Genomic DNA, 25,197 nt, shown 5'->3' with positions numbered 1-25,197 from the left:
AGATGGACCATTGGTCTGACCTAATATGGTTATTCTTATGGTCTTACATAACTCTTTCAGAACAAAGGAATTTTTTATTTGTATATTGTAGTTCCTTTGACACAGGTATCCCATTCTCACAGTAATGTTGCCCCTCTGCCAAGCGGAAACAAACATCCAGGGTCTTGCAGGTCACCATCCCAGTAGAGAAGAAATCAGTGGCTTGGAGTCTTCATGTATTCTAAGTATAAATTGCTTTATTGTCACATATACGCCAATCCTGAAATGAGATGTGCAAACAGCATGCAGGGCAATCCCTTCTTCTGGGAATCTCAGCTTGATAACAATGCCCAGTTTGTAGGGAGAACTCTGCCTCAATAATTGACTGTAATCAGAGCCCAAGGCAGAAAGCAAACTCTCCTTCTGCCTTCTCTCTTCACTTTGTGTTGCTTATATAGCTCACAGTGGCTTTAGCTGACCAGAGTGTCTGACCCCAGTATTTTCAGTATGTATAAACACACAAACCAATGAACCAGGAAGTGCATAATGAAAGCACCTACACATTTCAATCAACAGCAGTTGTTTTTAGAACAGGATGAACTGTTCACGTGTGAATTTCATTAGCACCTCATTAGGCTGCTTTTTTTCCTTTCCTCCTTTTTTAAATAATAATGTAACCCTTCTGCCTGTCAGAGTTGGCAGCAACAAGGGCTGGGTTCAGTATCTAGGGGTCTCATTCCAATAACACAATGTAACATCATCTCGAGCCCCCACCCAGTGACCTGGGACAAATATATATCACCCTCGCTGGGCGCATCCAAGAGGCGATACTTCCCCTCTCGCAAGCACAGAGTCTGAGTGTAGCAAAAGCCTTTTAATAACACAGAGAAACAATGACAGGTTTCAGAGTAGCAGCCGTGTTAGTCTGTATTCGCAAAAAGAAAAGGAGTACTTGTGGCACCTTAGAGACTAACAAATTTATTAGAGCATAAGCTTTCGTGAGCTACAGCTCACTTCATCGGATGCAATGTGGCATTATGTTGGGGAAACACACCAACAGGATTCATAACACAACCCATGAGCAAAAAACCCACCCCAAGCAATTTGGGGCATGTCCTTTCCCTTTGGTTCTAGAGTCCAGCAACCCAAAATCAGCCAAAGTCCCAAAAGTCCAACAACCCCAAAGTCTCTGTCCCTGGTCAGTGCAGTCCCAGAGTTTGAAAGTTTATCTGCAGAGTTTTACCTCCCAACCTGGGTGGAGATGAGGGGTTAAGGGGCACCTTATCTGGTCCAAAGCCGATTGCCCCACCTCTCCATGGGGCTCTGCTCCGCTCCACCAGCCGTCCCACGAATCACTCTGCTCTGCCAGCCGCCCCCATGAGCTGCTCCAGGCATCCCACAAACTGCTCCGCTCCACCAGCCGCTCTGCACTGCCAGCCATCCCGCGAGCTGCTCCACCCGTCCTGCAAACTGCTCCGCACTATATCTTCAGGCTCCCCCACTACTTAACACACCACTCAGTGATTTCAGCTCTTAGTAAGTTTAGCTCTTTTGTGATTTCAGCTTGTAGTAGGGGAGCCTCAGTGCTGGTGCACCATTGGCCCAAAGTGAATTCAGCTCCGCAGCCTGTAACTAGACTCCTAATAGAATCAAAATTAGCTCTGATATTCCACAGTGGAGAGAGGAGTAAGTGCAATTAGCATGTAAGGCCCTCATCCAGGGGCCCACACCACCAGGTATTAATACCTATCCCCAGCCTCTCTCCATTCACTGGGTTTTGGAACCCATGACCCTTGCCTAGCGAGTGCTGCTTAGTTGATGGTAAGTCCCAGGTGATTCCTGCCCCAATAACAGAGAAACTGGGGCTCCTACAGCGGCCAAAGTGACCTCTAGGTGGGGTGGGTGTGCCTATACAAATGAGATCAGCCTCTGAAGTTCTTTTCCACAACCTATCATGACTTGCCACCAGATGTCAGGGTAGAGCTCATCCTGACTCTGCTTACAACAAGAAAGCTCTGTGAAGCAAAATTCTGTTCTCACTTACACTTTAATAGTGTTGTTTAGTCAGTGCTAGATTTGCCCTGAGGTATTAAATGTTTTTGACAGTCAGCAACCAGTAATTGCACCAAAAATCCAGCTTTTGTTTGGAGTTTACAGTAATAGCAATAACTTAACTCTTGGCCATTTCAAGAAAAACACAAGCGTCTGAAAAAGAAACTGGAAGATTCATATAAAAACTACAGAAATTTGAGGAGCTTCTGATAATGATTAGTCATTTGTAACAAAACAAGAGAATAGCTGGCTTTCTACGATTCTTGCAGATGTTGTGGGAGCTATTGGCTCTCTCTGAGCCCAGCAATTCTTGCTGTTTCTTTGTAGTCATTTCAGATGTTGTAGATGAATCTCACCCGCTCTGTAGTTGACAGCTTTCCCCTGAAGTGTGAATAGATTTGGTGATTTTCTTGTTTTCTCTGTAACGTTGTTCAATGCAATTCAGGTATATTGGTTTTAAAAGTTACCTACAATTATTCATTTCAGTTCTTGACTGTTTTACTTATCAACTCTTATACATTTAGTCAATAGTAAACATGGTTATTGGTTTTATTTTTATGTAAAATATGTTGTAATAATTAAATTATGTGTAGTAGGCATGATGATTCGGACAACCAAAACATTCTGTTGTAAATTGGACTTTTAACATGAGCCAAAGTGGATGCATCTCTGAGGAGAAAGGTGTAGGCTATTCTTTCATGAAGCTATTGTGAATTTTTTAAACTTGAGATTGCTACTGGAGAAACATTCCGCTCAGCTATAGTGAAGCCTGCAGTGATTTCAGCACTTTTGTACTATAGGTGGGAATTGCTCTTGGCAATGGTATTAAGAAAAGAACTTGAAGTAAGAAAAGAGAAAAAGAGGAGAAAATTAAGTGAAAAGTATGTGACACTGTAATTAATTAAATAATGTGCAAGCCTACGCTATTACAATTCTTTTTATACAAATGTTCAAATTGAAATAATTCTAAATTACTGTGGATTGTAAACTAAGACTAATGTGTTTTCCATTTTCTTTTTTCTTGTTAAAAAATATTTGTATAGCATAATAAATATAGATGCTATTTACAGACACAACTAAAACATGTTCCTTCACTCTGAAGAACTTGACATCCAAATAAGACAGGTGAGACAAATGCAAGACAAGATTAATATATTCTTAGGTGTTCAGGCCAGAAGGGACCATTATGATCATCTGTCTGACCTCTATAATACAAGCCACAGACCTTCCCTGAAGAGAAACTTTGCTTAAGTAGAGCATATCTTTTACACAACAATCCAATCTTGATTTAAAAATTGCCAGAGATGAGAATCCTGCACAACCCTCGGTAAATTGTTGCAATGGCTTATTACCCTCAGTTAAAATAGTATCTTATTTTCAATCTGAATTTGTCTAGGTTCAAATTCCAGTCATGGGATCTTGTTGTGCCTTTGTCTGCTAGACTGAAGAATCCATTATCAAATTTGTGTTCCCTATGTAGGTACTTACAAACTGTGATCATATCACCTCTCTTTCTTAAAATAAATAGATTAAACTGTTGATGATGGATTCTCCCATTGTGTTTGAAGGATGAGCTACAGTCATTTATTGAGGATCCTGAGATGAAACCAAAGTCCAGTATCAGACCTGCAGTCCCATCCACAAGTTCCACAGATGAAGACAGTTGTAGATGAATGTGTGCTGCTTTTACCTTTATGCCTCATACATCTCTTTTTGATTGTAGCAGTCCATGATGTCTTGAAATCTTTCAGTCTGAAGTGGCAGAGCTGCTGCCATCAGATCTTATCATGGGCTAAGAACTCCAAGGTGTTCTTGTCAACATTGCAAGATTGATGGTTGGCCGCAAGAGTGTCTTTGTAATGTTTTCTTGGTCTGCCCCTAAAGTGGGTTCTGATCTGTAATTCTCCATGAAAGACAGCCTTCAATATTCTATTGTCAGACAAACAGACCAGATGATCATACCATCTCTGCTGCATTATCACTTTAAAAGCTTCATTATCTGTGATGCTGCAGCACTCAAGGACGTCAGTGTTTGGAAAGAAATCTTGCCATTTAATTCCCATTATCTGTGTTAGGGGGCTTATTTCTTCACCCACTTACTTCCCTGGTCCTTCTCGCATGAACAGAGAGCAACAATACCCAAAGTCCAAAAGTGCAAAGAATTCGATGTTTATTGAGGTGAACTTCCAGCAAGCGTGATTCCAGTTTCCTTCCTTAGTGTCCCCCTTCCCAGCTCTGACACCACAGAGCCTTACCTGCGTCCCTGTTTCCATTCCTGCCCTTAGCTAAACATGATTCCAATTTCCCCACCCCCATTCCCTGTTCCCATTCCCCCCCCCCACTTCCTGATTGACTGCAGACTATATAGTAAAATTTGAGTTCTGCTTAGCTATACCTTAACCAATCATTTTACTGAAATTTAACTAACCAATCCTAACATATTGGAACATGATTATTTAACCAATTATATCCCACCACTTTAATTAGTTTACACCCAGCAAAATTATTTATACAGCAGACAGAAACAATCACAGAACTAGACAGAGACCATGCAAATAAACAATAGCAAATTGGGAACTATAATGACAAAATAATACAGAAGTGAGGATTTCACATCCCAGCTATTGATAAGTGAGTTCTTGCCAGACAGGATGCTAAGCTTCCTTTTACCATCTTCCAGGCACTTCCCTTTCTCTGGAGGTGATAGGCATTATCTGGACAGGATGTATTCCTAGCAGCCCAATAGCACCTTCTTTCAATGTGACTAGTTTGGAATGTGAGGATGTGACCGGTCACTTCCCAGCTTATGGCTGCCTCTGCTGCTTAGCCAAAGATCTTAGCCTAAGCACAGGGCCTCAGACTGTCACAGTAAGAGAAGGCCCTTACACCGGCAGACAGTGATTTTGATTCTTTCTTTTATATCTCTATAACTAGCTAAGTGATAAGAATACACCTGAATTCTTAGAGTATAGGCCTTTACAGACAGGCCTGAATATCTGTGTCCTAACAATCTGCAGTAGACATCATAGATGGAATTGGTCCAAGTGTTTTATGTGGAATTGATAAGTAGTCCATGTATAGCAGCCCTAGAGGAGGGTGGTGATGATGATGATGTGGTAAATATCATTTTTTGTTTGCAGTCTGACACCCTGTTCATTTCAGAGACCATGCTGAAGTTTTCCAAAGCATCACTGGCTGCACCAATGTGCTTTGTAATATCATCATCATTCATTGAACCTTGTGAAACAACACGGCCAAGGTAGCAACATTTTTCAATGACCTTGAGTGGCATCTTGTCAGTGGACATAAATGGAGAAGTTGCAGTACTTTCTGGTTGAGACTGGACCATGACTTCTATCTTTAGTCTGATTTTTAAGAAAAAAAAAACAAGTTGCTGCATGCTCAAAAGGCAATCAGTAAGAAACGGAATGTCCTTGAGGATACATGAACAGTAATTCATGAACAATTGTCTTCAAAACTGCTATCTTTGTATGCAGATATGCAAATTAAGGACATCTCTATCTATATGGTATTGCATGTAAATGCCATAATCAATATCTCTGAATGCATCTATTAGAACTGTTGCAAACACGATTCTAAATAAAGTTAGCACAAGAATGCAGCTTTGTTTTACTCTACTGGTAACAAAGAGTTTTGATAAGCAACCATGGTCAAGGATACGAACTGCATTCCTGCCTGAAAAGATTTAATAATGTTGACAAACATTTCATAGGAACCAAACTTCTGGTGGACTGCCATCTCAATTCATAGAATCAAAGGCCTTAGTAAGATAAACAAAAACTACATATAGATCTTGATTCTTCTCATAACATTTTTCCTGAATTTGCCAAAGTGCAAAGATTATATCTGAAGTACATTTCCCAGTACACTGGCTTTCAGGCAGTATCTTCTCTGCAAATCGATCAATTAGTCAGTTTAGCATGACTTGCTCAAGTATCTTTCCTGCTGTAGCAAGGAGCGAGAAACCACTATGTTTATCACAAGAAGTGTACTTGCCTTCCCTTTTGTAAAGGTGAATAATGTTGACAACTTTAAGTTCCTGTGGCACAGCCTCCTTTTCCCAAAACTTTCAGTAGAGGTCAGTGAGATTCCTGTTCATGGCCCTCATATCTGAAGATCCCTGCAGGGAATACAATCTGGAACCACTGCTTTACCATTTGATATTTGCTTGACAGCTTTCCATACTTCAGATATGTTCAGTGGAATTGAGAGTTGGTCTCAAATTGGAAATCGTTCAAGACCATCAAGCACTGATGCTGACATTGTGGTCAGGCAGTTCAGAATTTTTATTAAAGTGTTCAGCCCATCTTTTCAGAATTTGTCCATGATTGGTCAGCAGCAGTGATTCATCATCATTCCAAATACGGCTGATACCATTAGAATGTGGGCTGTACATGGTCTTCAGCTCATCAGAAAACCATTTGAAATTTTTTTTGGTCTGTCACTGATTGAAGCTACTCAGCTTTCATTTTCCATCAGCTGTCCTTCATAGATTGAGTTATAAATTATGTTAAGCTAAATAGAGGGCAGCAGTACAGGAAATGGAGAACATTAGAATTACTGATGATGAGAAGAAAGGATTACTTTTAGAGATGGATTTCAAAAATGGAGTTGAAGGAACTGATGTTTGGCAGATAAGGAGAGGGGGAAAATTTAAATTGTAGTGGATTACATGATAAAGATCTGAGGTGAAATCCTGGCTCCACTGAAGTCAGTGTTGAAATTTCTATTGACTTTATACATTATGGCAGAAAAGATTGCTTGAAGTAAGGTTGCTTAAGAATTTCCATTGTAATCCCCTTTATGAGCTGTTCAAAATGATCTAGAACTTTCATTTGTATGTCTGAAATTCTCCAGGCCTTTCAAGGCCTTATTTCATCTTGAAGATTAATTTTATTTGGACAGTTTGGGTAAAAATGGTTCAGCCCCTTGGGAATAATAGGAAAACAAAAGAAATACACTTTTTCTGTTAAAAAAAAAACAAGTTGTATGATGTTTTCTGAACAGCTTCTGTGCTGATGTAACTCAGGGTCTAAAGTTGAATTTTGGCAATGAAATCACCCATGCTGAGTATGACATTTTTGAGTGATCCCGTGAAAAGTTGGTTTAGCTTTGAATGACATTTTTGATCATTTATAACTGTACTTCATGCAGCCTTAATATTTTATTAATATGTATGCTTGTGCTTATGGTTTTTTCCTCTCTTTTTGTAATATTTTCCTTCTCCTTTAGGGCTTGATGCTGCACCACTGAAGTCAATAAAGTTTTGTCACTGGTGCAGGATTATCCCCTTAGTTATCTTAATTAGCACGCCAGTATTCAACAAAACAGACAAAAACTTTTTTTTGCGGGGGATTGTAGCAGTATTTGTTTTATTTGTGTCTGGTTTCCAATATAATTCTGTATGATAGGCTTAACTAATTAGTCCTGTATCTTTTGTAGCATGTATTCTTTGTGTGTCCCATTTGTTACTAGTGCTGAAACCCTCATACTTCTGGGGCATCCACTATACGAGTGGGTCAAAAGGAAGCCTCTTTCTCTGACACTGCATTATAATTTTCTCAGCTGGATGCAACATTTTACATAATATACTGCCTCAGCAGATTATTAATAAAGCCATATTCCCATTTGCTTTGTAATAAAGAGTATAAGTAGAGTTTACTTGGCTTTTCTGGGATAAACACATGTAATTGCTCCAGAAAGCCTGGACACAGCTGTTGTGGAACATAAAAAGGTACCTTGTCTTGTTATTTTTTTCTGTGACTATTCATTTCCATCTCTTTAAAAGATGCCTCTGTAGAGGGGGGTTTTAGTACATACAGAATAATTTACATCTCTAGGGTAGTAAATTCAGCATTCCAAAGGAAGACTACTTTTGAAGAGTATGTCTAACATATTCAGATACCAGAACACTGCTTATTATAATTTTAGTGCAGAACTTAAGCATGTGTAATGAGGATTCATCTTTGTAGCCTCAGTATGCACCCAGGGAAAACACATGAAAGAAGTAAATCAGTGAGCATAAGAATAACTTCTTCAAATTCTTCCTCTTCTTTATTTATTCCTTGTGATTTTAGTGTTTGTTTGACTGGTGTTGTTAGCTACTAGTTTTCATCCATAATTATGTTATTTCATTTCAATATATACATCCTTTTTTTTTCTTTTTGAGAACTAAGAAGTCAATTAACATTTCTAAAAAAACAGATATAACTGAATGGTATTCTCCTCAAAGGGAATGTTTCTGTGACTCTTGTTAGTTCACAAAAAGAACCCAAACCACTCTTTTTATCTTAGCTGTATAGTACTATCATTACATTGGTCTGCTGTAAGTTAAAATAGAGTTTGTGTGATAAGTTTCCCTCTGACAAAAAAGCATCCCATTTATAATTTCCTGATTATCAAAGCTGCCCTTCTTGATGCTTGTTATAGTAAATGGTTCACTTCCCTTTCCCCAATCCACTCATTATCTCTGCTTTTGGTTTTGATGTACCACTTCAGATCTAATGATACATATATTTTACATTCTGAAATTGTTTATTAGCTCATTGAATGTGAGCGACTAGGTTTTGTGTATTTGGGGATCAGTTGAATTCAACTTTTTAATTTATAGCAGATGTGCAAATAGTGCACAAGAGTGTTTGACAATCAAACAACAAATTCAGAGGAAGCTAGAGAAAGATGAGGAGAGAAAGAAAATAAGTGGAGGAGAGGAGAGGCATACAGAATGTGGCATCAAAGAGGAGGAGAGGAAAGCAAAGAGAAGACAACATGTAAAAATATTTCTCAGTATCTTGATATTTTTAGTAAATTTTGTGTCAAACTGAAGTGAATTGCATAGATACAGCCAACACCTCCTATCAGTTAAGGAAAAGAAATACAGCATTAAATCCAGAAAATATTGGATCTGCCTGAGTCACTTGGCATGCGGTGTTGACACATCAAAAGACAGGAAAGTGCAAGTATGATAGGATGTCAGGTTCTAGGACCCGGATTCAAGGTGCAAGGATATTTTGTTGACTCATCTGTTAGACAGAACAGGTGAGTCTTATTAGCTCAAATTTAGCAGGACAAAAGGTGAATACTCTTTAAGGGCCCCCTGATGGGAGGACTTGACAAGGGCAGACCCCATTGATTTCAGTGGGGCTTCATGTGGGTGCAGGTATCTGTCTACGCAGAGACACTTGTCATCTCAGACATGAGAAAAGAAATATTTTAGTGATGAGCTGAATTCCACCCAGAAAGTATTGTTTTCAGAAGATTCTGTTCAGAAATATGCTAAAGAAGTCTAAATCACAGTGCCTGAGCTTGTGAAACTAAAGAAAGAAAGAATCTTGAAGGAAGTGATTTTTTTCAATTGTTTACATTTTGCTGTGCATACAGGCAGGGTCGGATTAAGGCATAAGCTAATTAAGCTACAGTTTAGGGCCTCACAATATGAGGGGCCTCTAAAAAGAAAATAACTTACTCAATTTCAAATTTTATCAAAATTGGTTGATAAATAAAGGAGACATGGGAAAAATAATATATAGACATTTTTGTTCAAAGATGACAAAAATATACACATTTGGCTACACAAATATCCTTACCTGACCCTTAGCCTTCACTAATTGTTCATTATGGAAGGTGGGAGGCCAGGGCTGAGAAAAAAACATAAGTGCACTTGTAAAATTAATATTTCTATGAGTAAATCTGCTATCAGTCTCCTAAATGCAGTATTTTGTTGGCCAGCTGCTACGGTTAAATTTCTGACCGTCTCTTCATAACTTATTTAAATAAATAAGACAACTGTTGTTCCTACACTCCTTTATGGATGTGAAACCTATTGACAGCCCCTTAAGAGTCTGGAGAGGTACCACCAATGATGCCTCCAGAAGATCCTTCGAGTCAATTGGCAAGATCACTGCACTAATGCCAGCATCCTCACTGAAGCCAATGTCACTAGCATTGAAGCAATGATCCTCATGAATCAACTTCTTTGGGCTGATGCCAGACTCTCACCTTCCAAAACAAGTCCTCTACTCTCAGCTTACCTATGGTCAGAGATTCCGTGGTGGTCAGAGGAAACACTACAAAGACACACTGAAAGCATATCTTAATAAAACTGATGTGGACATCACAAGCTGGGAGGAGCAAGCCATCAACCGATCCCAATGGCCCCATATCCTCCCTCAGGCAGTGGCCTGCTTCAAGGAGAAGTGCCTTGCCCTCAAAGCTGAAAAGAGAGAGAGAACGAAGGAAAAAGAAAGAACTTTCTCCCAGCAGGCAGCTGGCCTGCCACAAAATATCTTAACTGAATGCGGGCAGATTTGCAGTTCCAGGATCAGACTCCTGAGTTTGCAGGTGATCATCATATGGACTTGGGTCGAGTGGATCTTGAGGAGGATAAATTTGTGTTGGCTTTCCTCGGTCAGTTTCGGGAACCTTCACAGTAAATATCAGAGAATGCTGATGAAAGGATAAATAGAGGGTTTTGAGAGAAGTGAAGGGAGATATCTATATATATATATAGATATATAGATATAGATATAGATATAGATATAGATAAATAAATATTCTGGGTACTTGGTGAGCAAGTTATTTCAAACTGTGTGCATATATGATTTATAGGCTATTAAAGCCTATAATATTCATTATATTTTCTTGCATATAGGCTAGTTTTCCTCACTTTCTCAATGCCTGTCTTGATATTAGCAGCCTTTTTTCTCGCAAATTCATTCTTTCTCTTTTGCACATATAGCTTGTTATCACTCTGTGTGTCCGAGGTGTTTTCTTGAGATTAATTAGCGGTCCTGGGGGAGACAGAAGATAGAGAAGCAAACACGAAGAGAGAGAGAACTTTTCTTGCAGCATTTTCTAGGCGGACATCTGCCCTAAGCATTCTGTGCATCAGAAGTGACAAAATCTGTAGGTTATATTTTGAGGAAATCATCAATGACTTTGCTCTCCAAAAATCACAAAAGAAAATGTTTTAAATTTCAATGTTAAAATGAATGTGATGTGCAAACAGACATGCTGTAGGTTGTGCTGCTTCCATTAAGTAAGCTGGTGTGTGTAACTGTACTTGCTTTTGTTTGCTGTGGATATAAAGGTTTCATTAGATGAAAATATCTTAATTTGAAACTATTTTATAATGCAAACAGGCATATTGCAAGACATGTTTTAGTTAGATTATTATTCTATTTTTACAACTTCGCCTTTGTATATATGCAAATATAAAGCTTTCATGTTTATATATTCAATGTCTTTTTTGTGAAAATAATAAATTATTTTTTATGGTATGGGGCCTTTTATACTTGACATAGTTTAGGGCCTCAGAATATCATAATCCGGCCCTGGATACAGGTTGTAAATAGATATTTATACAGAGCAATAAATAAGACACCTGTGAGTTTTACACCTGCAATAACAAAATGATTGAAATATATATGTAAAAGAAATTGCTTACACCATACATTCCACCACATCCAAGAGTTACTACTTTTTCTTCAGCTAAACAGTTATGCAGAAATGCTCTGTTAAAATGAACAGACTATAAATATAAATAGCTAATCAGGAAATATTTTCTATGAGACTTAATATTGTACTGGGGTTCTTTAAAGTTCAGAGACTCTTAGTTGCTAAATTTTGCCTCTTTCTCCCTAGCTTTTTAAAAAAATAATGTAGAAAAAATAAGCTCAATTTAGGAGATGAAAAGGGAGTAGAGATCCTTCTGTTTATCCTTTTTAGAATCTGTAAAGGACTCAAATACACTGGTGATGACTACAATATAAATACCTTGACTGATAGGTAGTTAACAGGTAATGTACTTCTAACAGATCATTTATTCCAACATCCTTCTTGGTAGTAGTTAGCGTGATTGTATCTGGCTGAAGAACATACTAGAGTATCTTCAAATGTTATAATAAAGATGAAGCCAATATTGTCCAACAAAAGCAGATCCATGTGCTGTGATTTATACATCTGTTTACATTAGTATTACCAGCATCCCACTATTTATTACTATTATAAAATAGTAATTGTTATTTTTTAATAATATCATGTCATGGATTTGCATGACATTTTATTGAACAAATAAAGACACAATCCCCAAAGAGCTTACCATACAATATGCCTATAGGGCAAGGATGATGCAGAGCTGGTTATTACTTGGGGAGGTAGTTACTGGCTTCACCTTCTACTCATCCCACTCTGCCATCTTTGGAGTGTTTTATATCCCAGGAGTGAGTGCACTGAGGGAGCAATCCCTGTGCTCGGTTATAGCCCTTTTTACTGCGCAGGAACATATAGGGAGGGGGGCTTCATCTTCCCTTTCACACATTGAACACCCATGGAGCAATAGGGCACAGGCTGGCCCCTAAGGTAGTATTAAATATAGTAAGTAACATCAAACTTATATGTTAGCTACATTTTCAGAACATATATACAAAAATGAACATTAAATTGTGCATCTAATTTGCATGACTCGTTGTTATGATTTCAAGCACGATCACAGGAATGGTATATGTAAATGACCTATTACCCATCCAAAGTAATCTTCATGCTTATTTACTGCAATAATAGGTAAAATATTAAAAATTAGGTGTGCAATTAGAGATATATATTTTGTACACACATGTCCACAACTTTCTTTATAAAAACATGCCTTAGAATAACTTTAGAGACTGTAATTAGAAGAAAAGATAGGTTATTCACCTTACAATAAGTGAAATTTATTGGAGATGCCTTTGACTATATGGATACAATCATAGGTATGTGTGTTTCATGCTCCTAAACCCATAATTCTGTATTTAGCAGTTTCCATTTGAGCTGTACATTATTTGTCCCCTTCAGTGAGGGCATAAAAAGCAGAGCAGCCCCAACAACCACTCATTTCCTTCACTAATATAGAAATCCAGAGAAGGACTCTGTATCAGTGAGGTAGGTTGGTGGATCATGTAATCCATGTATCTGAAGACATCTTGAAGCATTGGTTACCAACATTTACCCCTCCAGAAGGTAGGTGATTGGAGGCACCTGATCTAAAAGCTGTGACAATGGAGTAATGAATGGTAAACATATAAACCAACTTCGTGTAACTGCCCTACAGATTTTGTAAGGTGTTAACTGAGCCCTAATAAAATGTGCCCTAAATTGAAAGGGAATGGGTAATTTATTAAAAAAGCAGACATCTTAGTGCAGTCTGTAATGCATTTAGAAAGTCTTTGAGAGGAAACAGAAAAAGTATAGGTGATTTACAAAAATGCTGAATTCTAGAAAGATCAAAGGACATAGCTCTAAGAAGTTCTAGTTTGTGGAGTTTAACTTCATGATCCTCCTGTAGAGATTAAGGGGGCAAAACGTGGTATTAACTAATTTATATAAGAGTCCAAGACAAGTTTTTGTAACGATTTTTGGTGTGGTCGAAGCATCACATGCTTAACTTGTGGAAACATTTGAGTCAGACCTTTTATAAATCTAGAAACTGTAAGGTCAGAAATAAAATTAAATGATTGTTCAGAGGCAGATGATATTCTGATATAGCAACCAGGTAGATTCTTACTGAGCTAACTGAAAGTCCAGCACATTTTAAAATCAATAAATAGTTCAAAATAATTGATACAGAAAAGCCAAGGGGTTGAACATGATTCTGAATAGGCCGCAGAGAGAAGTGTTTCCCTTTTGCTTGATTTAGCCTTCTGGTAGAGGTCTTTCTGCTTCGAATATAAATCTGGTGTATAGCTGCCAAGCAGGATTTGTTCAGAGGCCACAGCCAACCAGGTTCCATGTGTAGAAACTCTGAGTTCAGATAAAGCATCAGATATTGGCTTTGGGAAATTATTTCCAGTATGTTCAAAGACGTGGGCTGATTGATTGGTGTTACAGCTTAGAGTACCAGAAATGGTGTGTCCAGGCTGGAGCTATTATTATCACATTGACCTTGTTTTGGTGAATCGTTCACACAATTCTAAGAATTAATGGAATGACATGAATGCCAAAGGGAGGAGAGAAGGGGTAGAGATCCTCTATGACTGGTCCATGATCTTGACCATGGCCTAAAATGTGTAACCTATAGCCAAATGAGAAGTTGCTGTTATAATAGATGAAATAGAATCCATACCCCTTTCCCTAGAAAAATTAGGAGCTTTCTGTTGTTATTGATATAAGGAAGGTGGAGATCATTGTTTACAGAATGAATGGGGTGTGGTTTGCTCACAGGCATAGTTTGACTTCTATATTTGGGAGGGGGTCAAAGATTGGGAGGATGAGTCCAAATGCATGGGAGTTGAGCAGATGGGGGGAAGCTACCTATACAGTGACCCCCCTCTCACTGTAAGGGACTGCGGAAGACTTTGTTATGGCCTAGCTAGGGAACTTCCGCTTTCTCGAGCCGAGAGGGTACTGTTGGACATAGATAGCTGCTTTGTTATTGTAGAATATAGATAGTTCTTGAAGAACACAGCTGCTTTGCATGGCCCTTCGCCAGGTAGCGGAAAGCCCCTCTTTGAGAAGTACCTAATTCTATATTCATGAGCTGTTTTTGTGTAATGCTTATTAACGCTGACTGTCTGCCCCTCCATTGGACTCCGTCCCAGGCAAAGCTCCAGTTTGCTGGGATCCCCACCTCCGTGACTGCAATGCTTGGAGTTCCCATTGCGGGTGGGTCACTAACCTTCAGTAAAGCCAATAACTCACAGCTGCGTGTAAGCCTCGTTTTTCTCAGAATACTCCTGCCAGGCCTGTGGTGCTTCGAACACCTTGGCCCAGAACACTCACTGCTGAGGAGTGATGGGGCAGGAAGTGGGAGTTGGGAGCGTTCAGAGCTTTCTCCAGCAGGGGGAGGTCCCTTGGGGTGGGTCTGATCCTGCCTTGGCTGCTCCATGAAGGGGAAGAGGAAGTATTTAAATTTAAAACCATGCTACTAAGTGTCTCTAGCCTCTGTTTGCCAGACACTGGAAATGGGTGACATGGGAAAGGATCACTTGATGATTATCTGTTCTGTTCATTCCCTCTGAAGCATCTGGCATTGTGCACAGTTGGAAGACAGGATACCGGGCTAGATGGACCTTTGGACTGACCCAATATGGCCGTTCTTTTGTTCATACCCTCCCCAATCTCAGCCCATGGGTTTGCTTCATATTCTGAGATGGCCTGTGTAGGCTCAGAGACCAGAACATTGACTGAGAATTCTTCAGAGAGTGCAGTGCCTCAATTATTTTAGAATTAAACAGATCATGGCCCTCAAAAGGCAGGTCTTCAGCTGTTTAGAAATTTCTAATGACGGCAACCAGAATGTTCTTCTCATAGTGACCTCAAAGTGGCCATTGATCTGGCTGCAGTGTCAAAGGTACCCAGTGAGGCCTGTGAAGCTGTCTTTGCCACCAATGGGCCTTATGAAGTCACTGTTCTCAGTTCATCTCCGATCTCCTGAGCAAATCATAGAATCATAGAATCATAGAATATCAGGGTTGGAAGGGACCCCAGAAGGTCATCTAGTCCAACCCCCTGCTCAAAGCAGGACCAAGTCCCAGTTAAATCATCCCAGCCAGGGCTTTGTCAAGCCTGACCTTAAAAACCTCTAAGGAAGGAGATTCTACCACCTCCCTAGGTAAATATCTGAGATAGTTGCAGAACTTTGTGCCATTGCATAAAATCATTCATATTCATTAATAGTTGGCAATTGGCTATATAAATCTGCAAACTATTAGAAGAGTAAGCTTTCCTCCTCAGGAGATCCATCTTCTTGGGCTCTTTATCCATAGGTGTAGACCTAGGAGGCTCAGGTAATTTAGACTTCTCATGAGCTTCTGTTATCGCCAAATATCCAGATACTGGGTTTGTGAAAAAGTACTCAACCCAACCTCCCTATGGTGGGTACTTGGTATATGCCATCTACTCTCTTAGATATGGTTGATATAGAAGTCTCTTGTACAACTACTTGGGGAATTCCAAGGTGTCCACCATTCTTTTAAGGAGGTCTTGGAAGGCCCAGAACTGAACTTTAGTGGATATATTGTAAAGAGCCATAGCCTTGTTGGGTGATGCCAATGGTATGTCCAAAGGACTGGGCTGTTCCCCCTACTCCTCCATAAGGTCTTTCTTCTTCTCTGCTAAGAGGTCTTATTCTCCAGATTGTAGTAATGCCCAATGGAAAGATTGAAGTCCTCTAGCAGGATTCTTAGGAGGAGGTAGTCTTACTCTTGACCTTGATGTAGCAGAATAAGAAGGAGGTGGGAGAAGCTAGGGTTCAAAGGAGACCAATAAGGCCAGGTCTGCATTCCATAAGGGAAAGGACTATAGTGCCACAAAGGTGGGAACCATGATGTGTGATGTCTGTGGAACATGAGGCTTGTGGTAAGGAAGACTCCTTTCATAGGCACTCCTGTGAATGTGTGGGTGAGAGGGAAGATCTGCTAGGAGTGGCATTTCTGTTGCGATGCAGAGAAGATGAGTAAAATTCCTCTAATGGAGGAGCAGATCCCTGTGGAGTAGAAACCAAAGAGGCTCTGATATTAAGCCTGAGAGGGAGATACTATTACCAATGACATTGAGTGAAAAGAGACTTTAATCATCAGTACTTTATGCTCCAGATGCAGTGGATAAAGGAGACACATCCAGCAGTGGAGATTCTGGTTCAGGAGTGATCATAAGGTCCAAAGATGTGAATGCAGCTTTAGCTGACAAAGGAAGCAGTACTAATGATGACAATGGTACTAGGATCATTGGTACTAGAAGTGCAGTCTCTTAAGAAGTCTTGTCACAACACATACCAGTAACTCCGAGGCATACAATGATGAGAGTGGTACCAAGGACACAATGTCAGTCACCAAGGAAGTAGAATGCAGTATCAAAAATAAAGAACACAATCCCCCAGCCTTAGAAAACACAAGGTACCAATGTGATTTTGTAAGAACAAGCTTAGATAAGTCACCATGATGAACCTTGCCTTCTTGGCCAGTACCATGAGTGATATTGGGTGTCAAGCCTCACAAAGAGACCTTTGATGTTTTGTGCTGTTGGCAGTAAAAGCTACTGACTGAACTGAGGAGGGCTGGTGAGCAGACTCAGAGTGTTTGACAGCAGCAGAAGTTTTCATACTATCAGACTTATCACCTGGAATGACATCCCTTCTTGATGGGGTACCTGATGAAATCAGCTTCACAGCACGAAGACTCAGCTCTTGAAGGGTTATCTCAGAGTGAGACTGTGTGTAATGACCTCCATTCAAAATAGTTTGAGACTAACCTCACAAGCCCCGTTTTTACACTTAGAAAAAGAGTTACAAATAGCACCTTTACTAGGGATGTGTGACTCTCACAGATTAAATGAGCTCTTTGTATATACATCATTAGAACGCATAGCATTCTAACAGACATGGCACATTTTAAAGCCTGGTGACCTGCTCTCCACCATTGAACCTACTTGTTGGTACAAAGGCAAAGCTAAAGAAAAAAATATGTTGGATTTTTAGTGAATGGGCTTAACTAAAACTTATCAAACACACTGCACTACGACTATTAAACTAACAACAAGCCTAATTGTACAAGTGCAAGAAGCAGGAGGACACTGAGACTCTGACTTGCTGCCACAAGTGGTGGGAAGGAACTGAGTAGTGATTAGGGCTGCTCCACCGTTTATACTCTCTGTGTAGGGCACAAAGGCGTACAGGGGTATGTGCAAAGCCCTCACTGACATTGTTGACTGAAAGATTTTCAGATCATGCAGATGAAGCACATGCATCTATGTTGGGATCTACTGTATGTGAACAAATGCTTGAAGAACTTCCCATTATAAAATTCCTTGTGAATATCTATCTAGCTTTCAGTTCCATTTCCAATGTCTATTGACCCTATGCATTAAAAAAACTCCTCAGTCTATTATCTGGAGCCACTTTCTTTTACCAGTTCTGCCCTCATTTAACAGATTTTGAGATGTGTATGTCCTGGATAGAAATAAAAAAAATTGAAGAGGAAAGAAAGCCCTACAAGGCTTCTTCACTGATCTGTTATCAGTACTAATTGTGTATTTTTTTAAAATTGTTTAAGGGAATTCTTTGATCTCTAAATCCTTGTTTTCTAATGTTCCGCCAAGGATACATAGTTGAATAGGTGGAAGATAACATCTGAAGAAGACTTTTTTCATAACACTTACTGTGTGTAGCTTTTTTTATATCTCTTCTGAGCAGGTGGCTCCAGATAATAGCCTGAGGATTTTTTTAATGCATAGTATTTAATTATAATATATATCTCTACCATGGCAGTTTTTAGTTTGCTTACAGTCATTAACACTCTTAAGCACGAATTATTTTGTTTAGTAGGGAAACCTATCTCCCTTTGATAAAAGGGAGACGAGCTATTGAAAGGTGGTGGCACTCCAGGACCTGTTTCTTAAGAAGGCAACTTGTCATCCACAGGATCACATGCTGGGATTCCCACTGGTACTTTCTTGCGCACAAGAACTTTGAATGGTTCTGGCCCTTATTTGTTTTGTTACTTTTAAACCAATGTGTTCATAGTTGATAGAAACTTCCGTGTCATTCAACCTGTCCCTTTTTCCCAGATGTCTCTCTGCTCTATAGATTTTAAAGTACATACTTGCATGTCCACATCTCTGAAAACCCCATTTCAGTTTTGTTTTTTGGTTGTTTACTTTTGATAGCCATCTGTTTATGGTATTGGGTTTTTTCTGTGTGGTTTGTTTCCACCTTTCATTTGTTTTTTTCTTTGTTTTATTATTCACTTTTTCCATATCTTTTAATTTATGTCAGCATTCAGGGACTGTGCCAGACAGTTCCCTGGTATGTTTGGTAATCCTTCAGGAGACATGTTTATAAATCTAACACACACAATTGTTAAAACGCATATAATGTATTATGAAATATTGGGGAAAAAAATCAGAACACAAATACCAGCAAATGTAAAGAGGTCCCTACCAACAGAGAGACAAAAGATTAAAGGAAAGCTGACCAACAGGAGACTAGTTGAATCAGAGACAACATTTAGATCATAATAAACTATGGCCTTGTCTAAACAGAAAAAGCCTGCAGTAGCTGGTGGAGAGTTGGAGTGTGCAGTAACTACTCCAATGCAACTCCTTGTGTGGACACACTGCACATAAAAGTGTCTGTGTGTGCATTAGCTTAATGCACTTTAAAAGTGTACTAAGCTAAACCACCTGAGGGCACTCTTAGTGTGCAGTAAGAGTGTCTACATGGAGAGTTAGGATGGAGCAGTTAGTGGGATTAAAATTCACAATTTTGCTTAGTGTGCAGTAACTTCCTTGTGTAGACAAGCCCTTAAAGACATTTAAGATCAGTGTAATTCTTTGTCATCTATAAGAGATGACAAATGTCAATATGTACAATGTGAATCTCATGGGTGATGCTTTAAAATTAAAAGTTAAAAGAACTGGTGTGGGGTGGGAGAATTATGTACACTTGACTGAATAAAACTACTCTTGAATTCAAGGTAAATATAAGTATCAGAGGGGTAGCCATGTTAGTCTGGATGAAGTGGGTATTCACCCACAAAAGCTTATGCTCCAATATGTCTGTTAGTCTATAAGGTGCCACAGGACTCTTTGCTGCTTTTAAGGTAAATATATTGTCTGAGGAACTTACACTTAATTTCCTTTAATAACATTGCATGCCAACAAATTGGTAGACTTGCCAGTTTATATCTTTTGACTAATGGGCATGTTAGGGTAGCAACCATTTGACCTGACTTGTATCTTGCATTCCAAAAAAAGAAATGAATATTTGATTCTTCCAAACTCAGTTGGAAGGGACAAGCCAAATTTTCAAATATAAGAGTTTAAGTAGAACACATGAACACACATGTGGGTGGTGAACATCACACATGTGGATGGTCACATTAGCACTTGGGTACATATGGTCAATGTTCCCTCTAATTTTCAACAGGCTGTGTGCACAAAAAAATTCTTCTGTGCAAATTGTTGTGCTTCTGTGCAAATTTTTGTGAGTGCAGTGTTTCATCGTGTGCGTGGGGTTTAGGATCTGTGTGTGCGCGCACAGGTGCACAGCTTAGAGGAAACGGTACATATGATCTACTTGATTGTAAACTCCTTGGAGTGAAGAGAGTCTTGAGATCTTTATTTGGTATATTCTTATTATTAGCTTGTTTTATAAATCAGATTGCTGAGTTAGGATCCAGTCCTGTTCCTCTATCTGTTAATGGGAGTTTTACCATTGACTTTACTGAGTTAAGGATCACCTCATTTAGTGAATAAGTACTATATGATTTAAAGACAGCAAAAATTGAAAATTGATGCTGAAGTCTTCATTTATATGTCTGAAAAATAGTAAAGTTTGTAAGAAGGCAAAAGGTGTATTCATTTTTTTCTTTTCTTTTCTTTTCTTTTTTTTTTAGCACAATGCCCAGCAAATGAAATCCGTACAGAATCATCTGGAGTGATCCTCAGTCCAGGTTACCCAGGAAACTACCCCAATTCTCAGACCTGCTCCTGGACTATTAAAGTTGAACCAAGCTATAACATCTCTATTTTTGTAGAAGTTTTTCAGAGTGAAAAACAGTTTGATGAATTGGAAATATTTGATGGTAAGAATTATTTAACTATCATCTGATTTCAAACAATGAATATAGATATGAGACAAACTGAATTTCCAGAATGTTTGTGTCATCAGCAATGATGTGTTTGGAACCTCCAAATGAATATTCTGCTCCAAGTCTAAACTTTGGTGCCCAGTGTTGTTTTCAATTACAATATTTTTGAAAAAGCAGCTGATTAATTTTGTTAGGCCTGTTCTATTAGATTCATGTAAAAAATGGAAACCTGAGTGGAAAGTTTAATATCTCTTTTCAGAAATTTGATAAATGATAATATATTTTCATTGTGAAGCTAGTTTTTTTTTTGGGGGGGGAAGTGTGTCATTGGATTCCCATAAATTATACCATAGATTATTGCCATCTGAGTTTAGATAATAGTATAGATAGAGCTATTTTACTATTCTTGGGCCAAATCCTGTGCTGAGAAATCACATCCAACTCTTGCAAATCACATGTGGGCATCTGAGCACAGAATTTAGCGTGTTATCTCTGTAATGTTGTCATTTCTGGTGAGGCAAATCTCTTGGATTGAAATATCATATGTTTAAATTCATAGAATTATTTAGGGTCCAAATGCTCTCTAATTGGACATCCAGTCCATTCTCTTTATATTGTAGCAGAATGTGTATCACGAGTCTTGAGTACATCTAGTAAAGATGATTTCACAGCCCTTTATTACCTTATTCTATTGACTGTTCTCATAAAATATTCCTCTCTTTCCTAAACTAATTTTTTCCTGCTGAAGTTTAAGATGATTACTACTTATTCTGTTGTCATAGACTGAGGGCAATTGGTCCAAAAACACTTCATAACATACCTTTACGTATTTGAAGACTAATATCATGTCTACCCCTATTAAGCAAGAAGACCGCATGGCCCAACTGATTAATGTACACTTTGGGCATATTCTCATCATGTTACCAGGGATACCCAAAAGGATATTAATCATTATCAAATGGTTTGAAGTGTCTTGTAAATATAATTTGGACAGTCTTTTCTCCTTTATCAATTGATCTTTTAATATCTACAGTTATTATAAAAATATTCATTAGCAATCTACAGTGGTTTATTATAAAAACAAAATTTTGCAATCTTTTCAAATTGCCAGTTTTCTCTCTATAAGCTTCCCTGGCTCTGAGCGGTCAAAGAAGTAATTAGTGAGGGAGAGCTATTAAGATTCTCCCTGTCTCCTCACTACTCAGCACACATCTTTCAGATTAGATAAGGGCCACAGCTTTCCCTGGAACTTCCCCACTGGCTTGAACAATGTGTTACTGTTTTTTTTTAAAAGAAAACCATTTAGGTTTCAGAGTAGCAGCCGAAGTGAGCTGTAGCTCACAAAAGCTTATGCTCAAATAAATGTGTTAGTCTCTAAGGTGCCACAAGTACTCCTTTTCTTCTTTGCATTTAGGTTGCTTAATGCTCCTGGTGGAATTCTTTCTTATTTACTCATACATTAATTTTTAATCAAATCCAAGTATTCATACTAAATCTAGGGAAAGAGTTAATATGGTTACCAATTACCAGTCTTAGACACATTTTCTAGCATATCCTCTTTGTGATGTAAAATCGCTTTTGGCAAAATTAATCTCTGGAATAACTCCACTGAAATCAGTGGAGTTATACCAGGGATGATTTGGGATCATTTTCTTTCATTAAAGCTCTAGTTGGAGTATTAGAAGCATCAACCTTAGCTCAAAAGTCTTTGTCACTCGTGTGTATCTCATTACACAAGAGCTACATTTTTTAAAAAAAGAAAATAACATTCACTTTCCCTGATTCTAAAGGTTCTTCTGGGCAAAACCCTTTGTTGGTTTCTTTAAGTGGAAATCATACTGGACAACTAAACTTCACAAGCAGAAATAATCAGCTATATCTTCGCTGGTCAACTGACCACGCAACCAGTAAGAAGGGATTCAAGATACGTTACTCAGGTTAGTAACTGTTATATGCTTAGATTAAATTATACTTTGTTTATACAAAGTAATCAGTAACACTTTAAGACTTAAAATCTTTATATCTAGTTGGCTGTAACTGACTACTTCTCTGAAAATAGTAAATCTTGCATGATATAGTTGTCACATCCCAGGGTGCAGTCCAGACTAGCAAGGGGTTGCACCTGCCCTGCAATCTTTAGTGCCTCTCAATGCTTTTCTGCTGTAGCTCCCAACCTGGGCCCCTCATAAATAACCCTCCAGCATGCAGCTCACACCAAGTGTCTGTGTAGAGCTGCAACCAGCCAGCACCATTCTGGACATACTCTGGCTTCTACCAGCCATGGTTACCGTTTGCAGGGTGTCTCCAAGACACTCCCATTCCTGAATTTTCCCACAAAACAGATGTTCTGCACTGTCCAGCGCTACCTGGACATTTCAGATAATAGAGATCCATTGCCCTTGTTAAGGGGTCAGTAGTCAACAATTTGATTCGTAACTGGAGTTACCCAAACAGTTGAGTTTAAAAACAACACTGACTTTGTTTTGTTTAAAAATAAAATAAGTTTATATAAATACAAAGAGAGAGATTTTAAGTGAATACAAATATAAGGTATTGATGTCAGAAATGGTTACAAGAAAAGTAAAGATAAAATGTTTTCTAGTACCTAAAATGTAACAAACTAGACCTAGTTCCATCTAAAATCCTTTCCCCATGATCCCAGCAACAAAGCTGACCAAATTATCTGATCAGGATCCCCTCCCAAAGTTCCTTTGCCTTCTTAGGAGAAATAGGAAGAAAGAATCTGTGTTGTTTTTGCCCCTCATTTTATAATGATTGCACCGCCCCTAAAAGGGAGGAGGGGGGCATTGTCCAGGCTTGCCAGAGGAATGCAGTAGTGCTTTATGGTGGGGAGCAAGGGGGGGTCGGGGTGGCAAAAGGTCAAACTGATGCAAAAAGTTGGGTTGTCCTCAGCTTTGCAGCCCTGACTCACCCTCTGGGACTGTAACAAGTGGAAGATTTTAAAGGTGCAAGCCCTGATGTTGGAAACCCTTTTCTCCATGCAGCAGGCTTTGGGCTGCAAGACAAAGGGCCATTGGAAGATGGGAACTCAACTGGGTCTGGGGGCAGGTTAAGCAGCGAAGCTAATTGCTGGTGCCTCCTTGTGGCAGATGTCCAGTGCAAGTACTCTGTAGGGAAAGCATCCAGTGACCAGATAAATGGTCTGGTAAAGGACTTAAAAAGGAGGTGCTTGTTAAAGGAATGGAACGGTGTGGGGTTTGGAGCTCTATGGTTGGAACGGCAGGGAGCCAAACTCCCTTTCTGATAGCCCACCTTACCCCTCCTATGAGAGGAGGGGGTGGATGATAAGGTCCCTGCAATGTATTTGCTGGAGGGACCTGGATGGAAAAAGAGCTGGTAAAAGCCCGCCAGGTATGATAAGGTCCTGCCAATAGATGTGCTGGATGGACTTGGATGGAAAAGAGAGGGAGCTGGTGGAACCCCTGCAGGTAATTACAGAATAAACATGGCATTATCTGCACTATACACTTTTATCTACCAGGTAGTCCCAGACGTCTAATAATAAAATTGCAGCCTGATTAAATCTATATCAAGTGTCTCCTATCCTTTCAGTATAGCCAGACAATCCAATGACCCTTTGAAATGCATTTTCCTGAGGATTATCCCTAAAGTTTCTTCCTGCTATAAGGACAGAGACATGGAGTCTTGTGGTGAAAGAGGTTTCATGTGGTGTTTTTGACTGGTGATTGCCAGTCAACTTTGAAGACACTTGGCTAGAAGCATTAGCTTGTCTTTTGTTTTTAAGAAACTGTTTTGTCCCCATCTCAGACTTGTCTGGTAAACACACTTCAGTCATAATTTCAGTTTATGTTTGTAACTTTACATATAACGTTGCTACATACACTTCACCATGATATTATCGACCAGTGAGTTATTAGTTTCAACTGATACTTCACAAGGCATATTTTGTACAACAATTACAATAGTGCGTAGAGTGTGAATACAGTGTGCATTCGGTCACAATACTACTTTCATCTGAGGATCTCAAAGTGCTTTACTGGGGAGGGTAAGTAGTAATATCCTAATTTTACAGATCAAGAAAGTAAGGTAGAGAGAGAAAAAAAAAGTATCTGTTCTTTGCTGTCTGAATACACTGTATGTAAAATCTGTGATGTAAATTACAAGATAATGATTCACGGAGTTATGAGATACAGGGGTATTGAATTATAACATTAGCAAGAATACCAGTTGAACAAATCCTGAACAAAAATGATGTGCTTGGCCTACAAAGGTATTGAAACATAGCAGGGCTGAGGGAAGGAATCCTAAGCCACAGTAGTTATATCACCCATGTCACCTATGTAGCCAGCTAATGGGTATGGGGTGAATAGTAGATGAACTCTGCTGCTACTTTCCTCTACATGGTTTTTGTCATATAGATCTGAACTTTGGGGCAAATCCTCCCCCCCAGAGTCTGGCCTGACTGGGTACAGAGTAGCTATTATTCAGTGGTGGTTATTGTACAAACTGAGTTATATTATAAACAAGAAATAAGGTTATTAAATGTAAAAAGGTAGATTTTAAGTGATTAAAAAGAGGTAGCATACAGAACAAAGCAGATTAC

At 39.0% G+C, this 25,197-nt stretch overlaps 1 protein-coding gene across 1 annotated transcript in view; it reads left to right on the top strand.

The window, feature by feature from the left end:
• Positions 1-25,197, top strand: part of CSMD1 (CUB and Sushi multiple domains 1) — a 2,060,919-nt gene that overhangs the window by 1,864,694 nt on the left and 171,028 nt on the right. The window contains 2 exon segments of the mRNA XM_038396611.2: positions 20,418-20,606; positions 22,403-22,549. Of these exon segments, the coding sequence (XP_038252539.2) occupies positions 20,418-20,606; positions 22,403-22,549 (336 nt within the window).

The sequence above is a fragment of the Dermochelys coriacea genome, chromosome 3 (assembly GCF_009764565.3).
Source record: "Dermochelys coriacea isolate rDerCor1 chromosome 3, rDerCor1.pri.v4, whole genome shotgun sequence".
Lineage (NCBI taxonomy): Eukaryota > Metazoa > Chordata > Testudines > Dermochelyidae > Dermochelys > Dermochelys coriacea.
The sequence above is the reverse complement of the archived record's forward strand: the minus strand, read 5'-3'. Positions and strand labels throughout refer to the sequence as shown.